General features: G+C 44.1%; 1 protein-coding gene and 2 non-coding genes across 3 annotated transcripts in view; all 3 read left to right on the top strand.

Moving 5' to 3' along the window:
- The window catches only part of LOC139399963 (calcium uptake protein 3, mitochondrial-like), a 29,233-nt gene extending 11,718 nt beyond the window's left edge, over positions 1 to 17,515 (top strand). Inside the window, exons 8-14 of the mRNA XM_071145100.1 lie at positions 1,203 to 1,298; positions 5,618 to 5,712; positions 9,446 to 9,617; positions 15,294 to 15,402; positions 15,648 to 15,805; positions 16,616 to 16,680; positions 17,226 to 17,515. Of these exons, the coding sequence (XP_071001201.1) occupies positions 1,203 to 1,298; positions 5,618 to 5,712; positions 9,446 to 9,617; positions 15,294 to 15,402; positions 15,648 to 15,805; positions 16,616 to 16,680; positions 17,226 to 17,232 (702 nt within the window). The 3' untranslated portion in view covers positions 17,233 to 17,515. The remainder of the gene's footprint in view (positions 1 to 1,202; positions 1,299 to 5,617; positions 5,713 to 9,445; positions 9,618 to 15,293; positions 15,403 to 15,647; positions 15,806 to 16,615; positions 16,681 to 17,225) is intronic.
- Positions 17,516 to 19,714: 2,199 nt separating this feature from the next.
- Positions 19,715 to 19,930, top strand: LOC139399964 (small nucleolar RNA U3). Its single transcript, XR_011632301.1, has one exon. It is a non-coding gene; the product is annotated as a small nucleolar RNA U3 (small nucleolar RNA).
- A 509-nt stretch (positions 19,931 to 20,439) lies between these two features.
- LOC139399965 (small nucleolar RNA U3) lies at positions 20,440 to 20,655 on the top strand. Its single transcript, XR_011632302.1, has one exon. It is a non-coding gene; the product is annotated as a small nucleolar RNA U3 (small nucleolar RNA).
- Positions 20,656 to 21,391: the final 736 nt, after the last annotated feature.

Here is a 21,391-nt window from a genome sequence, read left to right as displayed (position 1 = left end):
GTAATAACCCTAGGAGGTAAACACAGTCCTTATGATGTAATCACTCTATGAAGTAAACACAGTCCTTATGATGTAATCACTCTATGAACTAAACACAGTCCTTATGATGTAATCACTCTATGAAGTAAACACAGTCCTTATGATGTAATAACCCTAGGAGGTAAACACAGTCCTTATGATGTAATCACTCTATGAAGTAAACACAGTCCTTATGATGTAATCACTCTATGAAGTAAACGCAGTCCTTATGATGTAATAACCCTATGAAGTAAACACAGTCCTTATGATGTAATCACTCTATGAAATAAACACAGTCCTTATGATGTAATCACTCTATGAAGTAAACACAGTCCTTATGATGTAATAACCCTATGAAGTAAACACAGTCCTTATGATGTAATCACTCTATGAAGTTAACACAGTCCTTATGATGTAATCACTCTATGAAGTAAACACAGTCCTTATGATGTAATAACCCTATGAAGTAAACACAGTCCGTATTCCCCTATAGACAGAGACAAGACAGGTGGCCAATCACTGTATTCCCCTATAGAGAGAGACAGGTGGGCCAATCACTGTGTTCCCCTATAGAGAGAGACAAGACAGGTGGCCAATCACTGTATTGGATGTGTGCTATAGATGAGGTTTCAACACTCTTCTGTTGGTTGTGCTTCAGTCTGTACACACATTGTGAGTGGTTTATACTTAACGACTTTACTTGAGTGAATTCAAAGTGATAGTCAAGCCACCGTGCTGTATCAGTGTCGGTTGACTGGAGCGAAGGAAAACGGAATGGAGTCAAATGATGTCTTGTTAAATGTCTGACTCATCTGAGGGAAGAGGGAGGTAGGATAGTTGTAAAACAATCCCCCTGTCTAGAAATCCAGTGTTGGATTGTATCATTGCATCCAATCTCTTTGATACGATGACAAATCATTCTACTATAATAGCGATATCACTGTGAGGCTGGTCGTTATTTAAATGTTACTGTGATCCGTCTTCTATACGATTAGCATATCACTAAGGCAATCCCTCCGATTTTGTGATGAAATCTTTCATTTGGCCTTTGATTGATTGTCAATTTCAAACGAGATGGAGAGAAATGATCATGGTCGTTCCTTCATTTCATCCTCTCTTCCCTCCTTCAGTTGTCCTCTGTTTTTCTTGTACGATGTTTGTGCTTCTGGTAAAAACTCCTGCAGGTGGTTAAAAAAGACAGTCGTCAGTTTGTGGCCCGGAGCTATTGGGACGTTCTGAGGCGCGGCGCCAGTCAAGCCCTGTTCTCAGACCTGGCAGAGGTACACCTGTCCTCTGTCCACCCTTCCTCCCTCGTTTCTTTCTCCCCTCCTTCTTTACCGCCATCTATCCCTCCATCATTCGCAGCCTAGATCCATTTAGCAGTTCTCAGACCTGGCAGAGGTATACTGGTCCTCTGTCCATTCATTCGTCCATTTGTGTCTCTCATACCCGACCATCCCTCTCTTGGTTTCTAGTGGTTCTTTTAGTCACTTGATCCCATCCCTCCTTTGACTGGAAAAGGTCAATACTCTTCCCTTGGCTTTGACCCATCCATCCATAGCCATAGGACAGCTCTGTCACTGTGTAGTCTATTGTTTTTTCTGTATTAGATTCTTAGATTCAGATGTTGTGTTTTTGTTTTATGGTTATAAAACCTATTTGTTTCTCTTGTGTTTCATGCTTATCGATGTTACCTCCCGCCACCTCTCTGTGTTGGGTCCTGGTGGTTGTTGTTGTCCCCTGCATGTCAGCCCCCGTTTGTCAAGAAAATCCAGTTAGAAAACGTTCTTAGCATAAAATACAGTGACGACCTGCTTAGCTACAAAGTGTTATACCAAAACAACATCATCATTCTAGCACCGCACACAAACACACACACACACACACACACACACACACACACACACACACACACACACACACCACACACACACAAACACACACACACACACACACACACAAACACACACAAGCACACACACACACACGCACACACACACTTTAGATCATTGCCGTTCGTCTACAATTGAGCACGGCTGACTTGGCAGTCCAGTGTTTCTCAGCCTGACGACTTGTTTGGCAGCCTATTTGTTGGCTAATAGGTGGCTAGCAGCGGAAGCAGAGGAGAGACAATAACACTGGGAGACTGCAGGAGATCATGGAGATGACCTGTATTTACATAGACTGAACCCTTTCATCTAGAGGCTATCAAAGAGAGAGGGATAGATAGAGAGAGAGAGGGAGAGAGAGAGAGAGAGAGAGAGAGAGAGAGGAGGGATGTGTGTTTAACTCCTATTCAGGTTCTCTATCATGATGAGTCTCCCATTAGGCCCCCTGTGTTTGTCTGTGTCAGAAAGGACTGTCTGGCTGGCTGACTCTCCAGACCTCCAATAACAGGTCTAATGTGTTATTCAGGAGAGGGAGGGAGGGATGGGAGTGAGCGAGAGAGAGAGAGAGAGAGAGACGTTTTAGGGGTTGACATCAGTAATCACTGTTTTTCACCTCTGTTCTGAGATCAAAGGCCACAGCGGGGACACACACACACAAACACACACACAAACCAGGTGCTGACTCGCACGCCTGGTGGGCGTGATAACCATTATGTCGTCGATAGCGATGAGCTCACATACTCGCGCTCCCCAGCTTCCAGGAACCGAGAGGTGTCAGGTCGTGATCTCACTCTTCCAGGAGAGAGAGAGGGAGAGAAAGAAAGAAAGAGAGAGAGATGGGTGGTAGAAAAGGAGAAGAAGTAAACACGTGTATTGTCTAGTCTGGGCACAAAGAGAATGTGTCATATAGGGGCTTGCCTTTTGAAGAAGAAGCTAGTCATTTCACCATGTATATTTTACACGTTTATTCCTTTTGCAAAAATAAACACATCCTCAAACCACAGATGCCATGAGATATAAGAAGTTGTACGTTTTATAGGGAAGCCACTTGAAGAAGATAGTCCGTTTAAGTATGACAGAGTGATACTTCATTTCTATGTAAAGCTATACAAACAAAAATACCAACACATGTAAAGTGTTGGGCCAATGTTTCATGAGCTGAAGTAAAATATCCCAGAAATGTTCCATACTCACAAAAAGCTTTGTTCTCTTAAATGTGCACACATTTGTTCATCCCTGTTAGTGAGCATTTCTCTTTTGCCAAGATAATCCATCCACCTGACAGGTGTGGCATATCAAGAAGCTGATTAAACAGCGTGGTCATTACAAAGGTGCACCTTGTGCTGGGGACAACAAAAGGCCACTCTGAATTGTGCCGTTTTGTCACATAACACAATGCCACAGATGTCTCAAGTTTTGAGGGAGCATGCAATTGACTGCAGGAATGTCCACCAGAGCTGTTGCCAGATCATTTAATGTTAATTTCTCTACCATACGCCACCTCCGACGTCGTTTTAGAGAATTTGGCAGTACATCCAACTGGCCTCACAACCCCAGACCACGTGTAACCACGCCAGCCCAGGACCTCCACATCTGGCTTCTTTACCTGCGGGATCATCTGAGACCAGACACCCAGACAGCTGATGAAACTGAAACGCATTTCTGTCTGTAATAAAGCCCTTTTGTGGGGAAAAACACATCCTTATTGGCTGGGCCTGGCTCACGAGTGGGTGGGCCTATGCCCTCCCAGGCCACCCCATGGCTGCGCCCCTGCCCAGTCTTGTGAAATCCATAGATCAGGGCCTAATAGATTTATTTCAATTTCATGATATCCTTATATAAAATGTGTCTAAGTAAAATCTGAAATTGTATGTTACGTTTATATTTTTGTTCGGTATATAATTAGTGTAAGAATCTAAAAGTTACACAACTGAAACAGACTGATAAGTGTTAGTTAGTTTTTACAGTGACGTAATGCTACTAAACATGATTTCCTTTGAGAGACACTGACTTGTCCCCCCTATACAGCATGTGAAATAGACCTATCCTTACATGATTTCTCCATTATCTTTTAGTTGCATTGTTTTTAAATTCCATCCCTGGGGAGTACATTTTAATTCTACACAGTATGATGTTTCCAAACAACATCTGGCATCGGCCGTCAAAAGTGCCTTCATTTGGGCCGTCAAGCGGAATGACGACAATGTCTCTTCTTTCAATTCTGTTCTTTTTTCCTTTGAATAATTTTTCCCGTTCCCTGGTGGATTAGGACTTTAGACTAAAGGTATTGGACATTTGCCAGCCTGCTCTCAGATCAGTTTTATGCTGTCTTGTCACAGTTGACTCAACCTTGGCGAGACAGCACGGACTGACCTGGGACCAGTTTAATTAGCCGTATAGCATCGTGAAGCTACTGCTGAATCTGAACATGGCTGAATGCAGTCTCCCCCTATGGAGAAGGATATGATGAGAGTTTGCCAATGCCAGTTACACTCTGCCTTCAGCATGACGCCAGATTGGTTGGATTGGGGGAAGGGTGGGGCATGGCGGGGAGAGGAACCAAACCTATTGGCCCATTTGGTTTTTATATCAATCATCGATCGATATCGCCCTCTATGGGCCCTTGGAAGCTCAGACAGGGTTCCTCGGGATTTGGCCTGTATCCGTTATTATGTGATAAAGCCCAGTCATATAAACACCTTTTTCTGAATTATCCCCTCCTACACACACACACACGCCGATACACCCCCCCTTCCCCCTTTTCCGGAATTTTCCGACTCCCCGGGATTAAGGGAGTGTTAAACAGCGGATTACAAAACCGCGGTAAATACATAAACATCCCAAATACACCCTAATTGGTTTCAAATATCCCAGATCCCTTACAAAGCCCACGCAGAAGAGAGGGGAGGGATATTTTGTACACAGAGAGAGTGGTTTAGAGGGCAGAAAGAAAGAAAACATGAAAGAATTCATAAATACTTCAAAGACACCTGATTATGTTACGGTCTTTTAGAAAAAGGTGGAATCTTGCTCACATTCTTGTGCACATTTCTGTTGCGGTGGGTTTTCTGTTCTGCTGTGGTTTTCTATGTGTGGTGTTTGGGGGTTTGAACAGAAATGCATGGGATGTGGTGGCATATGTGCCTGTCTCAGCTAAAATGACAGTGTGTCGTCTGTCTCCTCCGCTCTCTCTCTTTCTCCTCCTTCTCTCTGTGTGTCTACAGGCATGTCTTTGTGTGTGTCTGTCTGTCCGTCTGTCTATAGCCTTACCTGTCTGTGTGCTCTCCTGTCCTGTCTGTCTGTCTGTCACACTGCTGGCTGCAACACCATTTATCAGTCTGGGCTGCACAAGAATATCCGATCTACACACCATCCGATAGCCCTAATCCAATATGTCTACTAACAGCTATAACACACGGATGGTTTGGAGATCAGTGGATCTGTGCAGGTGCTGCTCAGACTCAAGCCTTGTTGTGAACACTTGGTGAAGCTGATTGATTAATTGACTTGACTGACTGTTGTTGCCCCATTGATGCACCTCACATGCGACTGGCTGGTTGTTCGGTACGATGGCTGCCATCTTGGATTCATGATCCCATCCACACGGACCGGTCCCCACTCCTCATTCAATCAGAGAATGTGTTGTAATGTCAGTCACTGCATTGTTTTTCTTTTCTCCCTGTCCCCCTGTCTGGCCAATGGGATGTCAGCGTGCAGAGGAGGGTATGATGATTGACACCACACTGCTGGTGCACTTCTTTGGGAAGAAGGGGAAGGCGGAGCTGACCTTTGACGACTTCTACAGGTATCGCCATGCCGATTAATTGATTCATCGTAATAGAGCCCTATAAAATGACGTTCTGTGGAACATAGTTAATCTACTCTGTCACTTGTTTCAGTTTTACTGCTCTCTCATACTCAGATATAGTATTCAGTTACTCTCACACACATACTGCACTACCATAGACACATACTGCACTACCATAGACACATACTGCACTACCATAGACACATACTGCACTACCATAGACACATACTGCACTACCATAGACACATACTGCACTACCATACTGCACTACCATAGACACTTAATGCACTAACATAGACACATACTGCACTACCATAGACACATACTGCACTACCATACTGCACTACCATAGACACTTACTGCACTACCATAGACACGTACTGCACTACCATAGACACATACTGCACTAACATAGACACATACTGCACTACCATAGACACATACTGCACTACCATAGACACATACTGCACTACCATAGACACATACTGCACCACCATAGACACATACTGCACTACCATAGACACATACTGCACTACCATAGACACATACTGCACTACCATAGACACATACTGCACTACCATACTGCACTACCATAGACACTTACTGCACTACCATAGACACGTACTGCACTACCATAGACACTTACTGCACTACCATAGACACGTACTGCACCACCATAGACACGTACTGCACTACCATAGACACACACTGCACTACCATAGACACGTACTGCACTACCATAGACACGTACTGCACTACCATAGACACATACTGCACTACCATAGACACATACTGCACTACCATAGACACATACTGCACTACCATAGACACGTACTGCACTACCATAGACACATACTGCACTACCATAGACACGTACTGCACCACCATAGACACGTACTGCACTACCATAGACACATACTGCACTACCATACTGCACTACCATAGACATGTACTGCACTACTATAGACACATACTGCACTACCATACTGCACTACCATAGACACTTAATGCACTAACATAGACACATACTGCACTACCATAGACACATACTGCACTACCATACTGCACTACCATAGACACTTACTGCACTACCATAGACACGTACTGCACTACCATAGACACATACTGCACTAACATAGACACATACTGCACTACCATAGACACATACTGCACTACCATAGACACATACTGCACTACCATAGACACATACTGCACCACCATAGACACATACTGCACTACCATAGACACATACTGCACTACCATAGACACATACTGCACTACCATAGACACATACTGCACTACCATACTGCACTACCATAGACACTTACTGCACTACCATAGACACGTACTGCACTACCATAGACACTTACTGCACTACCATAGACACGTACTGCACCACCATAGACACGTACTGCACTACCATAGACACACACTGCACTACCATAGACACGTACTGCACTACCATAGACACGTACTGCACTACCATAGACACATACTGCACTACCATAGACACATACTGCACTACCATAGACACATACTGCACTACCATAGACACGTACTGCACTACCATAGACACATACTGCACTACCATAGACACGTACTGCACCACCATAGACACGTACTGCACTACCATAGACACATACTGCACTACCATACTGCACTACCATAGACATGTACTGCACTACTATAGACACATACTGCACTACCATAGACACGTACTGCACTACCATAGACACGTACTGCACTACCATAGACACATACTGCACTACCATAGACACGTACTGTACTACCATAGACACTTACTGCACTACCATAGACACATACTGCACTACCATAGACACATACTGCACTAACATAGACACATACTGCACTACCATAGACACGTACTGCACTACCATAGACACGTACTGCACTACCATAGACACGTACTGCATTACCATATACACATACTGCACTACCATAGACACGTACTGCACTACCATAGACACGTACTGCATTACCATATACACATACTGCACTACCATAGACACGTACTGCACTACCATAGACACATACTGCACTACCATAGACACGTACTGCACTACCAGACACATACTGCACTACCATAGACACATACTGCACTACCATATACACTTACTGCACTACCATAGACACATACTGCGATAGCATAGACACATACTGCACTACCATAGACACGTACTGCACTACCATAGACACATACTGCACTACCATAGACACGTACTTCACTACCATAGACACATACTGCACTACGATAGACACGTACTGCACTACCATAGACACGTACTGCACTACCATAGACACGTACTGCACTACCATAGACACGTACTGCACTAACATAGACACATACAGCACTACCATAGACACATACTGCACTAACATAGACACATACTGCACTACCATAGACACATACTGCACTACCATACTGCACTACCATATACACTTACTGCACTACCATAGACACATACTGCGATAGCATAGACACATACTGCACTACCATAGACACATACTGCACTACCATACTGCACTACCATAGACACATACTGCACTACCATACTGCACTACCATAGACACGTACTGCACTACCATAGACACGTACTGCACCACCATAGACACGTACTGCACTACCATAGACACATACTGCACTACCATACTGCACTACCATAGACACGTACTGCACTACCATAGACACATACTGCACTAACATAGACACGTACTGCACTACCATAGACACGTACTGCACCACCATACACATACTGCACTACCATAGACACATACTGCACTACCATAGACACGTACTGCACTACCATAGACACTTACTGCACTAGACACATACTGCACTACCATAGACACATACTGCACTACCATAGACACATACTGCACTACCATAGACACATACTGCACTATCATAGACACTTACTGCACTACCATAGACACATACTGCACTATCATAGACACTTACTGCACTATCATAGACACGTACTGCACTACCATAGACACATACTGCACTACCATACTGCACTACCATAGACACATACTGCACTACCATAGACACTTACTGCACTACCATAGACACTTACTGCACTACCATAGACACATACTGCACTACCATAGACACATACTGCACTACCATAGACACATACTGCACTACCATAGACACGTACTGCACTACCATAGACACGTACTGCACCACCATACACATACTGCACTACCATAGACACGTATACACATACTGCACCACCATAGACACATACTGCACTACCATAGACACGTACTGCACTACCATAGACACATACTGCACTACCATAGACACATACTGCACTACCATAGACACTTACTGCACTACCATAGACACGTACTGCACCACCATACACATACTGCACTACCATAGACACGTACTGCACTACCATAGACACGTACTGCACCACCATACACATACTGCACTACCATAGACACATACTGCACTACCATAGACACATACTGCACTACCATACTGCACTACCATAGACACATACTGCACTACCATAGACACATACTGCACTACCATAGACACATACTGCACTACCATACTGCACTACCATAGACACATACTGCACTACCATAGACACTTACTGCACTACCATAGACACATACTGCGATTCCATAGATACATACTGCGATACCATAGACATGTACCTTCTCTCTGTTACTTGGTCCTCTCTCTCTCTCCCAGGTTCATGGATAACCTCCAGACAGAGGTTTTGGAGATAGAGTTCCTGACCTACTCTAAAGGCATGACCACCATCAGTGAGGAGGACTTTGCCCGCATCCTGCTGCGTTACACCAACGTAGAGAACATCAGCAGTTACCTGGACAATGTCCGCCAGAGCATCCCTGACGAGAAGGTAGAGGAACACACACACATGAGAAGGTAGAGGAACACACACCACACACATGAGAAGGTAGAGGAACACACACACATGAGAAGGTAGAGGAACACACACACATGAGAAGGTAGAGGAACACACACACATGAGAAGGTAGAGGAACACACACACATGAGAAGGTAGAGGAACACACACACACACAAGGTAGACTACATCTAGAACATCTAGAACCTTGAACCATAGCATGACACGAGTGTGGTCAAGCACTCTATAATCTACTTTCCCCTCCCTCCCTCTCTCCCTCCCCCCCTCTCTCTCCTTCTCTTCATCCCTCTCTCCCTCTCTCTCTCCTCTCTCCCTCTTCTACTTCCACATTTCACAAAGTGTCTCTGAGTAGGAATGTTTAACTACGATCAGTATAGCCTTTTAGCTCATAATGAATGAGGTTATAGGGCCAGGTGGGGTCCTGATCCTAGATCAGAACTTCTACTCTGAGATTCTTTGAAGAAACAGGCCCTGTAATGGTCTGTCTCTCTCTTTCTTCCACAACCCACACTTTCTGTTCACCTCCCTTTACTCTCTCACCCCTTTAACCTCCTCGATGTCTCTCCCATCACCCCACTCCCCCTCTCAGCCCTTCCTGCCCCACCTGACCCCCTGACCCCTATTCCCCCCTCCTACCCTCTATATTTGTGTTCCCACCTTGTCATGGTCCTCCGGGCACTGTGTCTTTTTCTCTCTACACCTGAACGCACCACTGGCCCATCAGTTAGATCAACTAGAGATAGTGAATCCGTTACATCTGACACTTACACCTGACAGCCAGTTGTAAGGACCAGTGTAATCTGACGGGCCAACACCTGAAGGCCAGTTGTAAGGACCAGTGTAATCTGACGGGCCAACACCTGAAGGCCAGTTGTAAGGACCAGTGTAATCTGACGGGCCAGCTCTGACTCACTCACTGACTGACTGACTGGCTCTCAATTGCGCTGACCCCATTGCCTATGTGTGATAACTGTTGATTGATCGACAAGCCAGTGTGTTGTGCTCTGTGTCGTATACAAAGGCTTTGAGTTATCTGGCTCTAGCTAGCTAACGCTTTGTTGTGTTCATGTAGAGTTGGAGTTGGATCCAGTGTAAAGTGACGTTTTTGAGTAAAGTGTATATACTGGCACTTTCTGCTCCGACATTTTTTTCTCTGATCGATTGTTATTATATTACGCAACACTTTCCGTCCCTTAATGGCAAATCAATGTGTGTAATGTACAGTAGAGCCTTGATCTGCATGAACAGCACGTTGTGAATCTATCGGTTTGGATACGCATCAACACACCCCACAGCCAAGACGGTATGTTCTGCCTACACTGCACTTTGCTTCGAAAACTTCCCAAGTTATTTAACCAACCGTAGGCTGCATGAAGATGGAAAATGAAGTTCTGCAGTGTTTTTGTCCTCGTGTTCATGCAACGTTCTTCTTGTGTTTTATCTTTCCACGCTCTGGAAGAGACAGCAGGTTTGTCCCTATTCCCTAATGATGAGACGAATCATCTTCTTAGCACGTCCTGTCTGCTCTGCCTCACTGTTGTCTTGAGTCATTTTGAACGGACCCCTGGTTCTTCACCCACCCACGCCCGATCAAATCAAATCAAATGGTATTAAAGCAGGTGTAGACCTTACCGTGAAATGTTTACTTACCAACAATACCGTTTTGAGAAAATAGAGTTAAGAACATTTTGACTAAATGATTAATCAACTAAAGCAACAAACAAAAAAAGTAACACAATAAAAATGATAATAATGAGGCCATATACAGGAGGTACCGGTACAGAGTCAATGTGCCGGGATACAGGTTAGTCCAGGTCATTTGTACATGTAGGTAGGGTTAAAGTGACTTTGTGTAGATGAGTAGCAGCAGTGTAGAAACAAAGTCCGGGTGTGTATTTGATTAATTGTTCAGCAGTCTTATGGTTTAGAGGTAGAAGTTGATACATACCTAAACACGATGTCAAAAGATTTACAAGTCAGCTCAGTCAAATAGCCCACTCAAGATTAGTTTCTCATACTGTTGGTGGGCCGTACAGTTTTAACTGAAGCAATTAGTGGACCTGCATCTTATAGGTCTACTTCCAATGCAGGTGTTTTCCTGAATACGCCTCGTTAGGTAACCCACTCAGTTCAACAAGTCCACTGTCAGCCAGGCATTCTGCCGTACTCATCCATTCATCAGAAGTCTCAGTAAGAAACGTAGACGCCCGTTGCTTTGCGGTGTCGTACATGTAGACATCCATTAGTTAGCGGTGGTCGTTCCATTGAGCTAGCAGGCTGGAGCCCAAGGTTCCACAGGAGGTGAAGGCATGCTCCAGTGACCTCCAATAGTCTTTTCTAGATTACTCTATGGCCCAGTCTGTCTGTAGGTATCACTGGGGTGGCTGGCTCCTGTCTGTTTGTATGGAGGCTATCGGGTTCACAGGGCATCAAAGGAGGACCAGGCAGGTAAGAGCCACTCGCCCGGAATGGATTTGTTGACCGCGCAGACAGATACACACTGGCACACACACTCTGTTTGTCTAAGGCATTTTCCACATCGTTACATATCTCCCACTTTAAGTTCCAACAGGTCCTAGTTAGTCAGACGGTTAAACACTTCCCTGTCTGTCCACACACACTGTGCTGATTTAGAGAGCATTGTTCGCTACTGGTCTGTGTTTGCTAGCCTCAGCAGCAGGCTACCTGTGTTAGCTAACTGGTTTTGTAAAGGAGATTACTTGTGGAGGTTGAACCTTAGCAGCAGGCTACCTGTGTTAGCTAACTGGTTTTGTAAAGGAGATTACTTGGGGAAGATTAACCTTAGCAGCAGGCTACCTGTGTTAGCTAACTGGTTTTGTGAAGGAGATTACTTGGGGAGGTTTAACCTTAGCAGCAGGCTACCTGTGTTAGCTAACTGGTTTTGTAAAGGAGATTACTTGGGGAGGTTTAACCTTAGCAGCAGGCTACCTGTGTTAGCTAACTGGTTTTGTAAAGGAGATTACTTGGGGAAGATTAACCTTAGCAGCAGGCTACCTGTGCTAGCTAACTGGTTTTGTGAAGGAGATTACTTGGGGAAGATTAACCTTAGCAGCAGGCTACCTGTGTTAGCTAACTGGTTTTGTGAAGGAGATTACTTGGGGAAGATTAACCTTAGCAGCAGGCTACCTGTGTTAGCTAACTGGTTTTGTGAAGGAGATTACTTGGGGAGGTTTAACCTTAGCAGCAGGCTACCTGTGTTAGCTAACTGGTTTTGTAAAGGAGATTACTTGGGGAGGTTTAACCTTAGCAGCAGGCTACCTGTGTTAGCTAACTGGTTTTGTAAAGGAGATTACTTGGGGAAGATTAACCTTAGCAGCAGGCTACCTGTGTTATCTAACTGGTTTTGTGAACGAGATTACTTGTGGAGGTTGAACCTTAGCAGCAGGCTACCTGTGTTAGCTAACTGGTTTTGTAAAGGAGATTACTTGTGGAGGTTGAACCTTAGCAGCAGGCTACCTGTGTTAGCTAACTGGTTTTGTAAAGGAGATTACTTGTGGAGGTTTAACCTTAGCAGCAGGCTACCTGTGTTAGCTAACTGGTTTTGTAAAGGAGATTACTTGGGGAAGATTAACCTTAGCAGCAGGCTACCTGTGTTATCTAACTGGTTTTGTGAAGGAGATTACTTGTGGAGGTTGAACCTTAGCAGCAGGCTACCTGTGTTAGCTAACTGGTTTTGTAAAGGAGATTACTTGTGGAGGTTGAACCTTAGCAGCAGGCTACCTGTGTTAGCTAACTGGTTTTGTGAAGGAGATTACTTGGGGAGGTTTAACCTTAGCAGCAGGCTACCTGTGTTAGCTAACTGGTTTTGTAAAGGAGATTACTTGGGGAAGATTAACCTTAGCAGCAGGCTACCTGTGTTAGCTAACTGGTTTTGTGAAGGAGATTACTTGGGGAGGTTTAACCTTAGCAGCAGGCTACCTGTGTTAGCTAACTGGTTTTGTAAAGGAGATTACTTGGGGAGGTTTAACCTTAGCAGCAGGCTACCTGTGTTAGCTAACTGGTTTTGTAAAGGAGATTACTTGGGGAGGTTTAACCTTAGCAGCAGGCTACCTGTGTTCGCTAACTGGTTTTGTAAAGGAGATTACTTGGGGAGGTTTAACCTTAGCAGCAGGCTAACTGTGTTCGCTAACTGGTTTTGTAAAGGAGATTACTTGGGGAGGTTTAACCTCAGCCAAGGGTGTTTAAAATGAGGAGACTTGGTGAAAAGGAAGAAGGAAGATACACAGGTCGGGCTTGTAGAGAACCCCCACCAGGATGTTTCCATAGCAGAATTTTGTATGTGAAATAGACTGGTGTTAGTCACCACTTCAGAATGCCTCTCTGTGTTGTCATCACTAGGCCACGTTTACAGTCTCTCATCCCAGTGGAGGCTGCTGAGGGGAGAACGGCTCTAAATAATGTCTGGAACGGAGCAAATGAAATGGCATCAAACACCTAGAAACCATGGAAACCATATGTTTGATACCATTCCACTGATTCTTCTCCAGTCATTACCACGAGTCTGTCCTCCCCAATTAAGGTGTGACCAGCCTCCTGCGTCTCATACCTTTCTTTTATTCTTTGTTTTAGTGTGATGCAGCTCGGGCTGAAATGAGTGATACCTACAGACAGACTATTGGTGGTCACTAGAGCATGCCTTCACCTCTTGTGGAACCTTGGGCTCCAGCCATCAAAGCCAATAGCTCTGTTAGATCAATGGAACGACCACCACAAACTAATATAGGTCTTCTTTAATTACCCCTTTTTCTCCCCAATTTCCTGGTATCCAATTGGTAGTTACAGTCTTGTCGCATCGCTGCAACTCCCGTACGGACTCAGGAGAAGCGAAGGTCGAGATCCGTGCATCCTCCGAAACACAACACAGCCGCACTGCTTCTTGACACAACGCCGCTTAACTCGGAAGCCAGCCACACCAATGTGTCGGAGGAAACACTGTACACCTGGTGACCTGGTCAGCGTGCACTGCGCCCGGCCCGCCACAGGAGTCGCTAGTGCGCGATGGGACAAGAACATCTCTGCCGGGCCAAACCCTCCCCTAACCCGATGACGCTGGGCCAATTGCGTGCCGCCCCATGACTCTCCCGGTCGCGGCCGGCTGCGACAGAGCCTGGACTCGAACCAGCCTTAGACCACTGCGCCACTCGGGAGGCCCATAACTAATATATGTCTACATGTTCCACACTGCAAACCAGTGTGTGTCTACGTTTCTAATAATGAAGTTTGATTTTCAAGGATGAAATCCCAGAAAGCCTTGCGTTGTGAAACTTGTGAAACCTGTGAACCTCTATTTTTGCAGTGGCGCTGCACAGATGATCAGCTCTCACAACGTCTGCAGAAGGAACCACTCAGGAACCACATTCATAGCTGATACACAAACGTATTAAATGTGTAGCATGGTTGTGTCATTCCCGGGCCTAGTCCCTACAGTCAAAGGGGCCAAAGTTGCATGGGTCAAAGGTCACATGATCATACCATCGTCACCAATTTGACCATCATCACTAATGGGTTTGAGCTTGAAGCATCCCCCCCTATTCCGAGAACTGCAAGAGCTGTCTGTCACTCCGTGTCCATTAAAGATTGCTCTGTGTGTCACACTTATATGGGATCCCCTGTCTTTTTACTTCACAGGGCATCACCTTCGACGAGTTCCGCTCCTTCTTCCAATTCCTCAACAACCTGGAGGACTTTGCCATCGCCATGCAGATGTACAACTTTGCCAGTCGCTCCATTGGCCAAGGTAAGCCTCCATTTTAGGATTTCATATCTGTGGAGATATTTCCCTTTCGCTCAATAGTCTCTTGTGAATAATGGCTGTAGGTGACTTTTCTACTCCGTCTTGTTCTCTTTTTTTGTATCCCCCTCTCTTCCTGTCTCTCCCATCTGTATCTTGTCTCTGTCTTCCTCTATTGCTTTCCCACCCCTTCTCCCTCTCCCTCCCCTCTATATATCCCCCACCGTGCTCTCTCTCTCTCTCTCTCTCAGATGAGTTTGGGCGGGCTGTGTACGTGGCCACGGGCCTGAAGCTGACACGCCACCTGGTCCACACCATCTTCAAGATCTTTGACGTGGACCACGACGACCAGCTGAGCTACAAGGAGTTCATCGGCATTATGAAGGACCGGCTGCACCGCGGAGGGAGGGTAGGGACAGAGAGAGGGGGAGGACTGAGGTAGAGAGAGAGGGAAAGGGGAAGGGAGAATTTGGGTGAGAGAGAGAGGGGGTGGGGGGGTGAAAGGAGGTAAGGTGGGAGGGAAAGGCGAGAGAAGAAAGATGGATAGGGAGAGAGAGAGAAGGATGAAGAGAGAGGGGGGGGGTATGAAGAGTGAGAGATAGGGAGAAAGTGAGAATGATCTAGTTTGGTTTTCCATCACTAGAAATTTGTCATGCTCTCATTTTATTTTATGTTACACTTGGACAATGTAATTTGATTCTAGCTTTTGACTGTTAACTTTAGTCGACAGCCATAAAAGTGGTGGCAGTTTTAAGATCTTTATCTAGAGCAAATCTAGTTACACAGTTATATGGAGGTCTGTAGTGTTGTAAATGACTACCTTCCCTGCACTTCCAAAGTATTTTACTGCCCCCTAGTGGTATGTGAAGTTAAACAGTTACAATTGTCATCATGACTAGGGCCCAGAGTTTTTCCTAGTCAGATAAGGCATGTGGTCAGAGAAAACTCCTAGGCCCTACACATGACAGTTGCATAATCAGGAAATAGGTATGAATTCATTCTAATACTACGCCAATCAATCGCTCTTGAACGGGTCCTACGTTGATGTCCTATGCATGGGGTCTTGAGTCTGAAATATTACTGTTCAATTTCTTTTGGCCTCGTCGTCCTGGCTTCCCTTTTGACTAACAGCATCCCAATACCCCCTCCTTATATTTCCTCTCTCTCTCGCTTTTCCCACCCTATCTGTTTCTTCCACTCTGCTGCTCACAAACCCCAGGGCTACAAAACCGCAGAGCGATTCACTTCCTTCAAGTCCTGTATGAAGAAGGAGCTAGCTGGCAGATAAGTATTACCCACAATCCACTCATCTCTTATCTCATCTATGACCTATAACCTCTGACCTATTCTCAATGGACCTGCGAACCGCAGCTCTGTCTGTCTCGATGACCTATAACCTCTGACCTATTCTTAATGGACCTGCGAACTGCAGCTCTGTCTGTCTCGATGACCTATAACCTCTGACCTATTCCGTTTATACTTAAAAGATCTGGATAGATTGACACAATATCACTTTAAGACCAATCAAGTCCTTTCAGATCACCTACAGAAGCATATCAGGACTATGGTGCATCTATGCAAGTATCCAATGATAATAACTTAAAATACCCTACAATCTCTTCCAGTATTGTTACAAGAAATATAGTCTGGCCCAGATCTGTTTGTGCTGCCTTGACAACTAACGCCAAACAATGACCATAGGAGTTGGAAAGACAGCATAAAACAGATCTGGGACCAGGCTACAAGAAATAAGCACAGTCCTGTGTATTAGTCTATATCCTGCATCCCGGCTAAATTCCCTGTTTAATGGTACCATTGTCATTGTTTACCAGGTGAACAGGAAACAACATGCCTCCTTCCCCATCTGCCTGCGTGCCGAGGCCAGGAAACAGATCCGCCAACTCTAGAGGAGGTTCCAGGCTAGGCTTTAAAGAAGGAGGAAGAGGATGATGAGGAGAGGAAGAGGAGGAAGATGAGGAGAATAGGATGATGAAGGTGAGGATGAAGACAAGGAAAAGAGATGGAGGGGGACTGGAGGTGAAGGATTCCATGAACAATCTGCAGGGGAACATTGTGGTTTTAAGTCTGCGTTCTCAGCCACCACCCCCTCCACTAGCATGCAGAGGAGCTGCCGTTTTGCAACATGCTCGTATCACATTAAGGTTTGTAATATAATAATATATAATAATGGTCAAATAAAGACTGTGACTTACATTACAGTAAGAGCCTGCATGGTCAAGTGTAGTATCTGTATCAAATGCCTTTTCCAGTGAGAGAAAGGTATGGGAGAAGGAAGAGAATCTTAATGTCTTAATCATGTATTTTTCTATTCATGCTTTTTCCAGTTTACACAGGCCTACTTGCATATATTCAGCAGCAAGTTTGGTCATCTGGCTAGATAATAAAGATCGCCTACAAATGCAATGAATTCTACAATGAAGCAATAGTAGTATGTTTTTGAAATGCTTGCAATTGATGATCTTCCAAATGAGAGAAAGAGAGAGCAAGATCATGATATTCCTTTAAGACTCCTTGTCTTCTGTCTGTTGTGTGTGTTACGCTTGTAATGATTAGGCGGGGAAGAAGTCTAACTTTTTTTCATGTGTGCCTTGTTTTCTACATGTCTTCCCTGTCAAAACTAATTCCATTCCAGCAACAAATTTCGTTGAAAGTGTACTTTTTCGGAAAGCAAATTGCTGACCTGCCCTCCTACCAGTGTACTGTGCAACCTAGGTTTCCTTGATTCACTATGTAATTGACCAACATTTCACCTCAATTGGTAGTGATTATATTTATTTATTGAATTATTAATCTGTTTGTAATATAAATCTACTTAACAGCAATATTATGAGCAGACGTTTTGATTTTAAGTTTGGACCAGTAAGCATGATAGTGATGTAATTATGTTCAACGATTCAAGGTGTATCTCTGTATTTAGTTTGAATATTAAATAACTTAAATGGTTTGACTTAACTGATTTATAGTTACTCTGCGTATTTGCGTTATATTAGACGCTATAGAACATATAAACACATTTCTCGACCATTCCCTCAACCAAGCGGTGAAGTGTATGGTTGGTGTGAAAAGACCTTGACAGAATGCAAGTGAAAAGTGTGATGAATGCACGAATAAAGACTTTTGAAGGGAACATAATGGCACACTGTATTTGTTTTTTCAGCCAACTACATAGAATGGACATGCGCACGTGGGCTTTACATTTTTTTTCACCGCAAAAGTTGTATTATCAGCTGACATGCACCTGCGACATGAACGATATAACTTTATTTGGCAGCGCTGGGTAGCTACATTTTCAATCATCCATTTGTATGGGTTTTTTTCTAAAAAGACTGCAGTTGGTTTATTTTCATTTCATCAACTGAGCACTGCGAAGGCTAGCTATGAGCTGCTGGCACCTGAATTGGGGAGGACTGGCTTGTGGTAATAATTGAGCGGAGTGAGTGGACTCAAACACGGTTCCCATGGGTTTGCTGTCATTCAATTCTTCGTTCTATACATTATTATGAGCGTCCTTAGCAGTCTCCTGTGGCTGCTGGTAAGTTCAGCGAAAAATTAGATGTAGCTGTTAGTTGGCTAGCTAACGCAAATTCCTAGCCTCTCACTGTCAGATAACGTTACTCAGTAAAGTTTTGCCAGGTTGACACATTAAAACGTATTTCTATAATTACGGCCGTGACACCAGCTTGTGTAGCCAGCTACGTTTAATAATGCTTTAATGAATGCGTTTTTACTTATTTAATCATATCTTTATATTAATGTTATTGTGCCGTTATTTCGCAAAGCAGATCAATTTGTGGCGTAGCGCGCTTTTCTTTTGAAAAGTGGAACGAGACATGCGTTCTTATGATTCCGTCAGGACACTTCTCCCCAACGCACCAGTACGCTCATCAATCGATTCCACCATGTAAATATAATGTCTTCGAAACTTCTTGTGCAGATTTCACTATAATAACGCGAAAAAATACACATATGTAAACACATTTTTCAATATGGTCATGTTTTAAATTTACAAAGAACAAGTGCATCATTATATGAAGTTGACCGCGAGCTCAGCTCTGCCGCCACAGTCAACAGCGCTTGTTACCAGCAAGGTATTGTGGGTACTGACATTCACAGAATATTAATACATTTTTAGATATAATTATTGTAATTGGCGTACATTTTATCAAGAATATTGTGTGTCCATGAACGGGTGTATATTTACCTCTGTAAATCTCGCAGACAATGACACTTTAGATTAAACCGTTAGTGGAAATGCTTGTCCCGACATAGACTTCCCCTGCTTGCCCAAAGATACATTAAGACTATACTTTCAGGGATCATTTCTATAGTTCTTGACTTGAGAAATGTGTTTCTAAAGTGTTAGATCTCGTAACCCACGATGATGAGATGCGATATTCCCTTCTGAGCGCGAAGCGGGCTTTGAGTAATGATTCAGTTCATCCGCTCTCTGCCATTGATGACCGTTCTTTGCTTCCTTGTGGAGCATTGAGGGAGGGAATATGATCAGAGTGGTTAGCGCTTAATATTGTTAATATTACCTTCTTTCGTACATGTAGTGTAGTTCAGGTTATTAAATAGTTTATCACCATTATACAACACAGTTGGTTCCTGTTTTCCTTGCTATGACGTTCTTCTATAGGAGATATGTGATTTTAATCCAGTCAGAACTCTACCTTTTCAATTACATTTGTTCTAAAAATGTTTTTCTTGTATTTTCTCTATTGTGGGCTATTGCCTTTTTCAGCCAATGCCAGTCCCATAAAAACTGGAATGAGTTCCTTCCTGCACCTCCCTCATTTGCAAAGTTATATTGTGGAGCAACTTGAAAATGTATTTTATGAAGCTTTCTTGGGCATAAAACACGACAATAACTCATTCCATATGTGACCTATTAATGAAAAGTAGCCCGATAAGCATGATTTCAGGCACGTGGTCCTATAGTGTGCTCTTTATACGGTGGGAAACCGTTACTGAGAATAGCAGCTCCAACATAGGCTACCCTCGCTCGCCCTCAACTTATTTAAGACTATACTTTCAGGGATCATTTCTATAGTTCTTGACTTGAGAAATGTGTTTCTAAAGTGTTAGATCTCGTAACCCACGATGATGAGATGCGATATTCCCTTCTGAGCGCGAAGCGGGCTTTGAGTAATGATTCAGTTCATCCGCTTTCTGCCATTGATGACCGTTCTTTGCCTCCTTGTGGAGCATTGAGGGAGGGAATATGATCAGAGTGGTTAGACTAATTATTGTTAAATATCGAATGATTTGTAAGGTTTACACTATTACCACACATCTGGATGTCAGTAATTATTTCATGAAAATAGTTCAACTGCCTTCAATGCTGTTAAATGTCAAATGTGGTAATGCTTTTTAAAAACGTTTTTATTTAACTAGGCAAGCCAGTTAAAATCTAATTATTATTGACGATGACGGCCTACCCGGACAAACCCTTCCCTAACCCGGACGACGTTGAGCGCCGCCCTATGGGAATCCCGAACACGGCCAGTTGTGATACAGCCCTGGATCGAACCAGGGTCTGTAGTGACGCCCCCAGCACTGAGATAGCGTGCCTTAGACTGCTGCGCCACTCGGGAGCCCAAGCAAATATAAATAGGAAATGTATTACAAAGCAATCTCCATTCATCATACCAATCCAGTCAGAATCAAAACATGTTTTATCTAAATTATATTTTCTCTATTGTGGGCCACTGATGTTCTCAGCCAATGCCAGTCCCCTAAAAACTGCATCATTACCCTCTGGCACCTCCCTCATTTACCAAGTTCCATTCTGGGCAACTTGAACATGTATTTTGTGAGGCTTTCATGGGTATAACAACTGTTTGTAGCCCAATAAGCATGATTTCAGCCACGTGGTACTACATAGTGTGCTCTTTGTACGGTGGGAAACCGTTAGTAAGAATAGCAGCTCCAACATAGGCTACCCTCGCTCGCCCATAATTTAATTAAGACT

The sequence above is a fragment of the Oncorhynchus clarkii genome, unplaced genomic scaffold, assembly GCF_045791955.1.
Source record: "Oncorhynchus clarkii lewisi isolate Uvic-CL-2024 unplaced genomic scaffold, UVic_Ocla_1.0 unplaced_contig_6761_pilon_pilon, whole genome shotgun sequence".
Taxonomy (NCBI): Eukaryota; Metazoa; Chordata; class Actinopteri; order Salmoniformes; family Salmonidae; genus Oncorhynchus; species Oncorhynchus clarkii.
This window is presented reverse-complemented; position numbering and strand designations above follow the sequence as displayed.